Source organism: Crocodylus porosus, unplaced genomic scaffold (genome assembly GCF_001723895.1).
Source record: "Crocodylus porosus isolate Cpor-Errol unplaced genomic scaffold, CroPor_comp1, whole genome shotgun sequence".
NCBI lineage: Eukaryota > Metazoa > Chordata > Crocodylia > Crocodylidae > Crocodylus > Crocodylus porosus.
In genome coordinates, this window is record NW_017728947.1 from 30,485,825 (window position 1) to 30,499,489 (window position 13,665).

General features: G+C 43.7%; 1 protein-coding gene across 2 annotated transcripts in view; it reads right to left on the bottom strand.

Moving 5' to 3' along the window:
• The window catches only part of ZDHHC13 (zinc finger DHHC-type containing 13), a 24,513-nt gene extending 22,019 nt beyond the window's left edge, over nt 1-2,494 (bottom strand). The window contains exons 1-3 of one of the 2 annotated variants that reach the window (XM_019551843.1): nt 2,425-2,494; nt 1,654-1,799; nt 1,043-1,165 (exon numbers count right to left, since the gene is read on the bottom strand). In XM_019551843.1, the coding sequence (XP_019407388.1) occupies nt 1,043-1,165; nt 1,654-1,799; nt 2,425-2,445 (290 nt within the window). In that variant the 5' untranslated portion in view covers nt 2,446-2,494. Of the gene's footprint in view, nt 1-1,042; nt 1,166-1,510; nt 1,528-1,653; nt 1,800-2,424 lie in introns of those variants that run through there. The other variant, XM_019551844.1, reaches the window with a different exon arrangement.
• Between the last annotated feature and the right edge of the window lie 11,171 nt (nt 2,495-13,665).

The following is a 13,665-nucleotide window of genomic DNA, read 5'->3' on the forward strand; positions in this document are numbered from 1 at the left end:
AGGTTTAGGTTAGATATCAGGAGGCGCTACTTCACGGTCAGGGCAGCTAGGGTCTGGAACCAACTTCCAAGAGGAAGTTAGATGAACATCTTGCTGGGGTCGAACTAGATGATCTGCTCAGGTCCCTTCTGACCCTAGAAACTATGAAACTATGAATACAATTTTGAGAAGGTGCCAAATTAAAAAATATGGTAACTACTAAAGCATTTCTAGTGTTAAGAATTATACTAGTGACATTTGCATGTCATGCAAATTCAGTTCTAATCTAACTAGCTCTCCAAATTATAAATCTGCTTCCATGGAAACAATTATTGAACTAGTCTCTGTTCACTCCTATGTAAAGAATATGGACCTGCTAAATATATTTACTAAGTGAGACTATGTATCATATGAGCAGATTCCTACACTTGTAGGGAGCCTCAGCTAAACTCAATTGCAGTCCACCTGCAACATCAGGTACTTTGCAATACCAAAAGGAAAGACATAAATATTCAAATCCCACTCAACATATTAGACTGCTAATACCCTCCAGTCCCACAGATTCAGCAGGATTAGTACCCAAGATACGAAATCCATATTCGAACCTGCACACTACTGTTTGATTTTACTGTTTAAAGAGATGTGGTTCCAACTACCCCCTCTTTCCTTGCTACTCCAGGGAAGTACCTTGAGGTCCAAGAAAGTAGGATACTGCAGATGGAATTTCTCTGAAGACACTTATTTAAAAAGCTGGCCATGGCCGTTTTTGTTGTAATTACAATCTGTGGTCAGAACCACACTAGATCTCATGCACTGCATGAATTCTCATTTTGAAAATGTAAAAAGTAATAGTATACTCATGCAGAGGTATAACCTAAGTACACTGAATGTAGAAAGGTCAGTGTAATTTTATACTTTTGTTCCCAAACAGTATAGTTTGTTTTCACTTTGTTCTGCAAAATGTTAATAAATGTGAAAATGAACGTGCAGAAGAAAAAATTGTTTGCCCTTCACCTTAACCCCCCATACACAGGTTTATATTCACAAAAACAACATAACTTACTTTACAAGATCCAGTCTGTTGTTTATTGCTGCCCAGTGAAGAAGAGTCACATTTTCTTTGTCTGGCTGTCGGACATCAAACCCTGCTTCTACCAATTCCTTGCACCGCTCCAATATTCCGTATCTCAAGTAGGAAAAAATATTTCAGTTATGGATGAATTCTTAAATACTTCTCTCCTATTCGTATTCTCTCTTGAGTAAGTGATGCTTTCTAAAAAAAAAAAGTCACAGAGGTCCTAATCCAACAGCTCTTACCCAAGCAAAATTCCCTACTGGATTTAGTGAAAGTTTTTCTTGGGTAAGGATGGACATTAGGATAAATGGAAACTTAGTTAAACCATCTTAAATTAGATGATCCATCAGTTTTACCACTAGTGAAACCAACCTGGGTAAGTGCCAGCTATCTGCAGCTTGTTTGTGACTTAAAAAAACCCAAACAAACTGCTACCTATCATTTTTATAGGGTTACCTTTCAGGCTTTATTTTGTAAGATGGAATAAAAAAAAAAAGAGAGTCAAGTCTTCAGTGGCTTTAAAACATTTTTCTTTATGAAGAAATAAAAAATTAAATCTGAACAGCCTTCACAAATGCCACTATATTTTCTGGACTTACTGGGTAGCTTTAACAATATCACAGGTACTATAGTCCTCTACCAGCGGAGCTGCTTCTGGTGGCTTTGTTATATTTTTATCTGCATGGATGCTGTGCCAGTTGTGTATGTGAGGTCGGTGAGGGCCGTGGCTGTGAATCTGACACTCCTGGTGAAAAACACAAATGTTTGCTCGTTAACATGAATTCAGAAGAGCCCCTCTGGCTTTTGTGCCCCCTGGGAAGCCACCTAGAGCAGGGACGGATGCCCAGCCTTTCCACCCTACCAGCCGGAAGGGTGGTGCCAAGTCTGTCCCTGGGCTGGATCCAACATCCAAGGCAATGCTGCGGGGTCGGGGGGAAGGGTCCGGTCCCAATGAGGCGGTGCAGCAATAGCTTGACCCAGCCTTGATCTAGCTCCGGGGTAGCAGGGGTGCGGCTGAGGGGTCCAGGGCCCATTTGGTGGCACGGGGCTTGGCGATATAGCCGTGAGGAGAGGGGCTGTGGTATCATTCCCACTCTCCCCACCACCAGAGTTCCCAAGGCGGTGGGATTCCTCGCCCCTGACAGGCCTTAATGCCGACACGGCAGCCGCTGGCACTGACTCGGCGCGGAGCCCCCCTGTAGCCGAGCCCTCCGCGGCCTCCGCACTGCGCACAGCCCGCCGCGGCGCGGCCAGGTCCGGCCCAGCGGGCCGCCCGCGCCCCCGCACAAGTGGGGGCGGGGGTCCCTCCGCCCCGTACAGCGCCGGGCAGGGGGCACGGGCTGGGTCCCGGGGGGGAGGCTGCAGCTCACCGCCGCGCCGGCCCGCTCCATGGTGGCTAGGCGACGCACCGCCTGCTGCTTCCCGGTGACCGATGCCCGACCCGGCCCCTTCCCCTTCCCCTTCCGCCTCCGCCTCCGCCTCCGCGCCAGGCCAGTCCTCGCTCCGCCTCACAGCCCCGGGCAGGCCGCCGCCGCCCTGCACGGCCGGCCACACGCGTCACGGCCCCCAACAGGACACACACGTGTCGCAGCCTCCACGCACACACAAACACACCCATCACAGATCCCAAGCAAGACTAACACGCACCCGCGCGTTACAACCCCCGAGCAAGGGTACATACATGTATCACTGTCACAGCCTCCCGAGCAAGGCTATACGCGCACACACGCCCGACATTGCCCCGAAACAGGCTACACCCCCCGCCCCCACCATCACAACCCCCAAGCAAGGCTGCATGCACGTACATACCCACCATGCCCCTGAAGCAAATCTCTACATACGCCCAGACACGCTGCCCCTGAGCAAGGCTGTATGCACACACACACCTGTCATTGCCCCCGAATAAGGCTACACATACACACGCACACCCATCACAGCCCCAAGCAAGGCTGCATGCACACACACACATCTGTCATTGCCCCCGAATAAGACTACACACACACACACACACACACGCACACCCATCAGCACCAAGCAAGGCTACGCACACAACCATCACAGCCCCGAGCAAGAGTGTATGCACACATACCCATTATAGCACCTGAATAAGGCTACGCCCACCCACCCATGCATTAACATTTATCACAGCCCTCAAGCAAGTCTACACACCCATGACAGCCCTCAAGCGAGTCTCCACCCCCATCACAGCCCCCAAGCAAGGCTGTATGCACACACATGCACAAGCATGTATCACACCCCATGAGCAAGACTACACACCCATCACAGCCCCTGAACAAGGCTACACACACACATCACCGCCCAACAAGGCTACGCTCTCATACACACATGCATGTCACAGCCTCCATGCATACACACACATGCACACCTCACAGGTTCCTCACAGGGCTACACAGACACACACATGCACGTGCACACGTCACTACCCCTGAGCAAGGCTCCAGGGTCAGTGCCCAAGTGTTCCTGCATCCCCCGTACACCGGGGTGGAACCCACACACAGTCCCCACCTGGCTCCCTTCTGGCACAGCCCTCCTGGGCACCTACAGGGTGCTGGCGAGTGAGCCGGAACCCCCTTCTCCGAAGTCTCCACTTCCCCTTGGACTAAGGAATGCCCTCTCCCTCCCACTAGAGCAGTGATTCTCCAATGCGGCCACCCTGGAGTACCTAGAGATCTTTTCAGGGGTGCCCCCACCATGATAGTGCTGTTCAGTGCGCAGGCATGTTTCACAAGACCAACCCCAGAGATCTCCAGGAAGATTTCATAGTGTTCAAACCAAGCTGAGCTGCTGTGGGTGTCCTGAGTTCTTTGGAACAGAAGACACGCTCTTGTTATATTTCTCTAGTTACAAATAAAAAAAGAGCGGAAACAAAGAGCTAGCATTTTCCTGGCAGGGGATACCTTGAGCCTAAGCAAAGGTTGAGAACCACTGCCCTAGAAGAAATGACAGCATCCCAACCACACACTGGAGAAGAGGTTAACACCATCGTTTGGTACAGATATGTTAACAAAAGAAGAAAAGAAGGCAAGCACATTCACCCAAACACATGCGACATGCAGGAGTTTCACTACATTGCAAAATAAATAGAAAAATTGGCAACAAGCAGGAGATTCCATTCCTGACTGGCAAAGGATGGAGCCAGTAAACATGGTTAGAACTGGATTAGGAAATTTCCCTGGTTTCCAGTGGTGAGTAGACTCTTTAATTTGAATGATTAGGTTATCCACCGGCACCTGTTTCTAGTAGTGTTGTCAAGATTTTTGTGGGTGATGTCTTTTATTGGATCAACTTCATGGTCCAATAAAAGATATCACTCACAAAAATCCTTGCCTTCCATTTTTAGCTGTGTTGAGCATTTTTTCTTCCTTTGCTTAGGTGGTAACCTTAACTGCAAATTTTAATACCAGCTACATCATCACCGGCAATCCCTCACAGTTGAGGATGATTGTTTTCCATGACTGCCTCATCTGTGGGCCCAAAGATGAATGAAGAGGCCAATCTAGGACCAACAGGTTCTACTGCAACTTTGGCACATATTTCCATGTCAGGATGGGTGGCTCTGGATTCTTGATTCAGTCTGTGACATGTTTCTGCTGCTCCCACTTTTACATCTCCTGTTGTCATTGTGAGGTTTCAAAGTACTGAGATCTTTGCAGCAGACTCTTCTTCCATTTGGGGAGGTCCTGAGCAATAGTCTCCCATAAGTTGATGTCAATGTTGCATTTTTTCAAGTTGGCCTTGAAGATGTCCTTGAAGTGCTTTCTTTGCCCTTCTCCTGAGCATACACCTTGACTGAGCTAGGAGAATAAAACTTGCTTTGGGAGTCTGCAGTCGGACATCTGGATGACATGGCCGGCTCAGTAAAGTTGATGTTCGATGATCAGTGTCTTGATCCTCATGGTGTCTGCTTGTGAGAGGACACTACTATTGGTGCGTCTATCTTCCCATTGGATTCAAAGGATCTTCCACAGGCAGCGTCAATGGTACTTCTCCAGGGACTTGAGGTATCTCCTGTATGTTGTCTTCTGTACGTTATCTCAACTCTGTACAGTAAGATAGAGATCATGACTGCTTGATAAACAAAGAGCTTGGTCTAGAATGTGATGTTTCATTCATCAAACCCATTTCCTTAGGTGTCTGAAGGCTGCACTTGCACATTTGAGGCCACTTTGTATTTCTTCATTGATGTCAACCTTCTGACCCTGTCAGTGACAGGGAACAACCTTAAACCTACTTCCTTCTAGATCAGTGCTTCTCAAAGTGGTGGTCGGCAGACCGGTCGCTGGTCCTCAGTGAGTTGCCAGGAAAGAAAGAAATATATTTTCAGAAGCATAACATTGATATGTCATAGCGCCACAGTCCTTACATTCCAACACTCCAGGTGACGTCACGTTGTGTGAGGTGAGGAGAGAAAGAACCAGACGGTCGCGCATTTGTGTAGCGCTGTTACACACAGTTGCTGCCACTGGCTGAGCCTTTCACCGGTCCCTGGTCCACTGAAAAAAAATTGCTGGTCCACCACATCAGCTAGTTTGAGAAGCACTATTCTAGATGAATCACTCAGAGAACCAGACATGCTCAATAATAACTGGCTGAGGCTGACTGTAAACAAGTCTAGTAGGAATCATCCTAGGTACCAAAGTAGTGCCACACCTTGAACATGAGGTGTAAACCAGCATTCAAGAAATCTGGTCCTCCAGCTTTCATTTTAAGCAGCAGAAGCCAGAAGAAGTGTAAGAACTTGTGTGGAATCCATATAACAAGGCTATTTAATTTTAAGATGAATTTTCCATTCTTAAGAGAGTTCTAGACATCTTGCTGCATTGTTATACACCTCTTTCACCATTACATGATTGAAAATCAGATGTATTATATTAAAATAAGAACACAGCCAAACAAAAACCTATGTTAAAATGTTATTGAGATTACAAAATATTTAACAATTTGTAAATTATTATGGTTGCTTATGGAACCTTATAGCCACTTATGCATCTAACCTGTACACTGAATGAAGCAAAAATCCTATTTTGTACACGTATGGGTGGTTAGTGTCTGCTCATCTTTGACTCCAGTGACTAAAAATCACATCATACATAAAGACCACAGGGCTTGATGGTGAAAAATTAGTGAGATTTGCTATCTTCAAGACACAGTGCTCTCCCTTCCATTAACCTGTGATTCTGTGTGGCAAGGCATTAGCACCAAATACATCCCCCAGCCTGGTACAAAGCTCGCCAGCTCTTCTTTTATACAGATCAACCTAAATCTCTAAGTGAAAACTATTCTGATTTTCAAAAAGTAATATTTTAATGAAATAAAGGCACTTCCCTAGCTTCAAGATTTTCTGCACACCAAATTTCAAAGGCCAACTGTGAAAAAGTGGGTATGAGAATTTCTTTAAAAAGTCACAAGAATGTTTTGTAAAGGAAAATATTAGGTCCCTGGGGACAGCTATGTGTTTTGATAGTTGATAATAATTTGTATTTTTACAGAACCTTCCAAAACATTTAAAAATTTTATTTAATTAAGCCTCACAACCTCCCTGTAAGTCAGTATTGTCTTGTCAGGCATTTTTTTGGTATTGTTTCAGCAGCAGCTGCCAGCATTCCTCCTACCCAGATCTACCCACATAAAAGGCTCTCATTTGCTTAAGTTCTGTCTGCTAGTTGCTCTACCTCTCTCTTCAGCTTTTCTCTTCCACCCCTCTCATTTTCTTTCTGTCCAGTGTCTGCTGGGGAAACTACTATTTACTCATCTTGGGTACAGGATACCCATTAACTGCTGGAATAAGTGGTTCTAACCCTACGAAGTCTATAGCCTCTCTCTAGATATTAATTATTTCAGGATCACTCCTCTGATCAGCATCATTGTCACTGCCCTCCAAACACCAATAAGAGTAGTTAATGTTTGTTTTTTTAAAAGAAATTTTCCATATTCCAAGCCAAATCACCTAAATCAAGTCCAAATCCATGAGTCAGTTCAGAACCGTAAGTGGCCCTAAAACCGGCAAACATCCTCCGCCCCCACCAGCGGCTTCAGATATTTCCAAAGTCTTTTGACAGGCATCTTATGTGCTGGCCCAAGCCCAGAGGCTTATGGTTCAGATGCCCCCAAGTTTCACCTGCCCTCAGCCATATGGCAACAGGAGCGAGCTAGGAAGGAGACTCCCATTTCCATAAAGTGGGCGTTATGGGTTACAACCTATCTTTGTAGTAGGTTTGAGGAAGCACCATGTATTTGGGTCCACGAAGGCAGTCTTCCTTAAGCACTCCCATGGATAACTGTTCTTCTGGTGTGGTTTAGTATCAATAAGAATAATTAATGTACAGCTGTGAAAAGGGTCCACAATATACAAAGACAAGTTCTGCTCATTGCTTCTTAGTGGGTGACCCACTGAAGGTCTTCCTAACTCAGGTACAGTTCTTAGTCACTCAGTGAAGGTGCCTTTATTCCAGGGAGAAATAGTTTCATAGTTAGTAGGGTCGGAAGGGACCTGAGCAGATCATCAGAATATAATCCTAAAACACTGTTATGTTCCACTTTAATCTACTCTACTTGTAAGTAGTCTAAAGTGTGGAACATAACAGAATTTATGTGAAATTATAGATGAAATTGTAACTGCTGTTCTTTCAGATGGTGAGGAACCTGCTCCTCTTGCCCACTAACATGTAAATATTTTCTGCATAGGCTGTCACTTTGCATAACCAGCAGATTCTTTTTTTTAATAATTTTTTCTTGTCTAGCGTCATAAAGGTTGTCAATTACAGCAGAGGAATCCAGAATCTTTGTTCAGGACATCTTTTTATCTCCTTCTCTGGATGTCTCTTTCTGATTTCCCTTCTGTCAAGGTGTTTACTATGCAGCATTTTCTTTAGGGCTTCTGAGTGATGCACCACTTAAATATTACTTCCACAACCTTGTCTTAGTTAGTGATTTTTTTATCTTGCCACTTAGTGAGTAACAAATGTAAGAGGCTACTTATGATTTATTTTAGCTTGTTGACACAGCAATTTAAACAGTTCGTGTCTAGACAGTAGTATAAAAATGGTATTACTACAACCTGATAGGTGTGTGCGCTAATTCAGAGAACAATATCTGAAGGAGATAAATCACTTTAATTTTGTATGTGTATAATTATAATGTATTACATTTTCTTTTAATGTTGAAGTTGTTTTAAATTTTGGTGGTATGGTAAAGTTTTGTCCTGAGATTAACATTTACAACAAAGAAAACATTTTAGAAGGGAAAAACTCTCCCAGTTTTAGCCTTTTGAGATACAGAGAAACACTTCTCTTGCCATTCCTTTGTTTTATTCTTCAATAGAAGAGCACTTTTGATTGAATCATATATGCCCATTTATAATATTATGTGGCTTCAGGATTCGTTTTGGAGTGATCCTCGATGCTACAAATACAAGTTTTGACATTTAACAGCAACAGGATTTAAAAAACAAGCTACAATTGAGAACCTGCATATGTTTGTGAGTGCCCTGAATTGTCAGTCATTTTGATCAAATAAAGGTAATGGGGGATTCAGATCTCAGGCAGCTTTTAAGCAGCATTTTGCCCTCACTTCCCTGAGAAGGAACAAGTATAGGGAAATCCTGTTAAATTACATTAAATCACAAGAAAAAAAGAATATAAGTAGCAAAATGCTTTTTGATTGCTATGCTTAAAACTATATTATACATTTTCCATTTGCTTTATTGCTTTTAATGCCTGCTTTATGGAGCACTATATGTAATAATACTTTGCACTTAAAATATGTCTCTGAAAATCTTAAAGTGAAATGCTAGCATTCATTTCATTTGTATGAGCTACTGTCCTCATTGGTTCTCTGCCAAATCTCCTTCCAACTTCCACTACCACAAAGAGATTTCAGGTTAGCAGTGAGAACACTACTCAGGTGGAAACATTTTAGCATAAGGAGTCCCGATATTTTTCCTGTGAAAATAGACTTGGATCATAAATAGTAATGACTTAGAGCTGAAATAATTTTTCTAGTTAGGAAATTATTCCTAACCTGTTTGCACTCTTTTGCTGCAGTTAAGTGAACTCTATGCAACTAAGAGGTATATTTCTTGAGCAGTAAACATGAGTGGGGACAGCCTTGTCCAAGTAGACCTGAAGAATCTCAAAACCATTTGAAGCATGTCTATACTCAAATTTCACAATGTTAGGGCAAAGCAATAAACTCTCTCCTTTCATCTTATGCTAATATCTCTGTTTAGGTGATAAAGATTGCAAGCAGCATTAATAACTTAAGCAGACATGTAATTTTTTGTTAAACACAAAACTGCTGACACAGACATCAATGCGTATTTCACAAAATAAAGACACTTTCAGTTGAAAGTCCACTTCCATGCATCTAAGCATATTGATTTTTATAATGCAGAAGATGTGTTTAACAAGCAGAGGGGAGCCTGTGAATCTTTGCTAACCATGATTTATTAGATTCAATGGACCCATTTATCCACTTAATTATACTACCCTTATACAGCTGTAACCCCATTGATGTCACTGCCTAGATCAATGATTCTCAACCTTTTTAGACTTAAGACACCCCTTGTCAGATTCAAGGCACCCTTCTAAAAATACCAGCTTTTAGCTTTCAATTTTTTCTTGACTACAATAAACTTGTCCTTTCTGCTACAAGGAGATCAAAGATCTCATCAGATTAAATGTTTTTAATACTGTGGATTTCCATTTGAAATATCTGGGTTTGGCTTGTGAATCATGCATAAGTATTCATATTACATAACAGCGCTTATACTGTGCTGCTTAAATCGAAATGTCATAAGTCGGAACAGATTTTCCCATAGGAAACAATGTTATAAATGGGGGATTGGTTCCTGAACCAAGGCCCAATACCCTATTTTCACCAAAAATAACCCAGAATTTTGTACTCAATCAATTATAGATGAGTAATATAGTTACATTAATGTATTTATATTGTAAATAGCAATTATATTGATTTGGAAGGACTTCTTTGGGTTAATTTGCTGGACTTTTTGAAGGGCTCTTGGCTAGAATCTTCTCAGGAGTCTTGGCTGCAGGTTTTTTGGAGTCTTGTCCTCTTTCTTAAAGAAAGTGTCCCAGGAAGTTTGGACAGATGTTCTCCAAGGAGATGGGCAACACAGCAAACTTGTTTGCTGGTGTGGTGTCACATCAGATCAAGCACCCTAAAGTTGAAACTGATGTCAGAAAGTCAAAACAGGGTGTCAATATATAAATGTCGGAAGTATTGTTTGTTGTAACTTGAAACATCTTAAGTCGAGGACTGCCTGTAACCAATTTGTGTTACAGAGTTTACTGATTTATGTCAACTTGTATTTGGGGGAGTATACGGTAGGACTTACAAAAGGATCTTAGGCCCACTAGAACAATACATGGGCAGAATTAAGGTGGCCAAGTTCAAGAGACCAATTCATAACCAAGAGACCAATCTTACTAAGTCCCTTTAGAACTTGCATTTTTATGTGTGCTTTGGGATGTGGCACTAAGCATTTTAATTAGCAGTTCTGCTAATTAAAAGCACCTGTGCGTCATGTGTATCAGCATCCCCGTGCTGAAAAAATGGTGGCAGGGCACTTTGAACTGAAGCTCATTGAACATGTTTTCATAGATTCATAGATGCTAGGGTTGGAAGAGACCTCAACAGATCATTGAGACTTCAACCAATCCCCTGCCTACACAGGAAAGAGTGTTGGGGTATTCTCTTAAAGACCCCGAATGTAGGAGAGAGCCACCACCATTGGAAGCCCATTCCAAATTTTGGCTACCCTTACTGTGAAGTTTTTCCTGATATCTAGCCTAAATCTGCTCTCTGTCAGTTTGTGACCATTGTTCCTTGTTACCCCAAGAGCCACCCTGATGAACAGAGCATCTCCGATCCCTTGCTGCGTTCCTTTAATGAACTTGTAGGTGGCCACAAGATCACCTCTCTCTTGCGGAGGATGAAGAGGTCCAAATCCCTCAGTCCCTTCTAGCCCCTAATCATATGACTGACTCTCCTCTGGACCCTCTTGAGTCTATCCACATCCTTCTTGAAGCACAGCACCCAAAACTGGATGCAATGCTCCAACTTATTTTATTTCAAAACACCCTGTTGCCATTTTCTTAATGCAGGGATGCTGATACCCGTGATGTGGAAGGCTGCCAGAGTGTGTCAATTTCCATGCTCCAGCAGACTTGATTAATCCAATTTGCTCTGACGTGCTGGATTTTCCCTGCATGTCTGTAGAAGCCCTAAGACTCCAGGGCACCTTTGTACCTCCCACCTCTGCCTGAAAATCTGCTGAGGCATCTGCAATCTTACTTATACATTGATTCAGAGATGCTGCTGTAAGTTGAACATTTAGGTATCTGTCCTGCATAAAGCATTAAGGATTCACACACTAGACAGTAGGGGGCCTGCATAAAGCATTTAGGATTTACACGCTGGACACTAAGGGACCTAAGAAACTGAAATTATGTCTAGCACCAACCATCAGGATTGAGTTCAGCCTCTCTGGCTACTGTTTAAAAACTGCACTGTCAGGAGAGAACCTGTAGGGATGCCCATCTTTTGTACAATTGCCCTGTAATTAGACCATTTATGCAGGAAATACAAGACAAGGGCTTAAGGCCCATTCTCACCCTGTTAGGACTCAGACCCATCTTTCCAGGAAAGCAGAGTAACTTCCAGGCAATAGGCCAGGCTGGGATGAAGGCATTCTTCACCTCTCCTGTTGAAGTTGGATCATGATATAGGAAGGAATGTAAGGTCCAGAAAGAGTATCAACAAGATAGCACAGCTCTGCAGCTCAATGGTGAGGGTACTGTTGTGGATCCTGTGTCCTACCTGCTTTCCTCACTCTGCAGTTGTGGCCCTGCTCCTCAGCTTTGGCCCCTATCCCTCAGGCCCTGGCCCTGCTCCTGAACTGAGACCTCCTTTGCCCCCTAGTCTCAATCCCTAAACCACTAATCTTGCTACCCCAGTTTAGGTGTTAGTCAGGAGCCCTGTTGCAGCCCTTCTACTTCTCCTCTCCCCATGGCTTCCAGGTCAGACTGCCTGCCCAGCTCAGGCCCTGGGCTTACACCTTGCAAGCTCTGCCTTTTTTGCATAATGTGGCTCCCTTATTTGCCCTCTACTATGTCTGCAGCCTGCTTCTCCTGCAGCCTGCTTTTTCAAATAGCAGAAGCACCAACCTCCCTGCTACAGATGGGAGATGCAGATTTAAATCCGCCTCAGGCTGAGGAGGGCCTAAAATCTAGTCTCCAAAGGTGCCTGTACACAATCCATGCTCCAGCAGATTAAGTCTGCTTAAGTGTGGTAATTAGCATGATCCAGCCAGCCTCTGAGACTCATGTATGAGCATCCCTGTGCTTCAAAATGGCAGTGGGGGCACTTTAACTAAAGCCTGTCAAATGAGCTTTAGACAAAGTGCCCCTCCTGCCATTTTGAAGCACAGGGATGCTGATACACAAGACGCTCTGGGCACTTTGATTAAAGTTGCCCTCAGACTTACTCTAATAACAGTGCTCTCTCCCCACCCACACATGCACACTCCTGGAGCATGTGTAAAAATGCCCCACCTTTCTGGGTGAATGTTGTAACCAGATTATTATATTTAGGATTGGCCCTGGCACCAGGACCAACCTACTGTCATCACTGCTCTAAATTGCCTGAACACAAAGGAACAAAGTTGTATAACAAGGACAAGGATTATGAGTTATGATTGTGACAGACACCTGGTTGTGGTTATCTGAACCCAGCACTCTTTCCTGACCATGGCAGGGGGTCAGACTCAATGATCTAATAGGTCTATTCTGACCCTAAAAATCTATGAATCTATGAAAACTTAGAGAAAATGGGGTTTCAGACCCTGGATTTTAGACTCAGATATATACCTAAATCTGTGAAAGAATCAGTGAGTGGCTTGGCATACCATCACTGGCCACCACTCAAAATGCTGGGCACATCTACATGAGACACTACGCTGATGTAGCATCAGTGGGCACAAACCGTCACGCTGCAGGTATGTCGCTGTAGCAATGTGCTCCCTCACTATAGTGTGGGACATAGTGGCTAAAAATAACTGTGCACCACTGGCATGGCACAGTACAGGCTGCTACTGCGCCATCATTTAGTACTTCCTTTCGGAACAACGGTGCACGTGTAGATGCGCCCACCGAGCATTGGGAATCCCAATGCCAGATACTTAACTCTCCTCTTATAAAGTATAAGGATTTTGGGTTTGTGAATTCTCCTAGAGTCAGATGCCTAATTGCCCATTTTAATCTTGCCCCTAGCTCTCAACCCTTGAGTATGAGAATGTTTGCTTGCAGATAAGCCAAGCTTTCCAATTAGAATTATGTAAAGGAAGTGGCATGTATATTTTTACCCTTCTGTAATACCCATACACACTTGAAGAAGTGATGAAAAAATTGCGGTCCGTTTCTTGGAGGCCACTAAAATCACAGACACACATACATTAGATGGCACAAAAGGTGTATTTGCAAATAGGGTCAGAGCAGAGTCAAAAACTCAGATTACTCTGAACCCACCAAGGAATTTTTGCAGGCTGTATTTATCTTTTTCCTCCTGGGCAC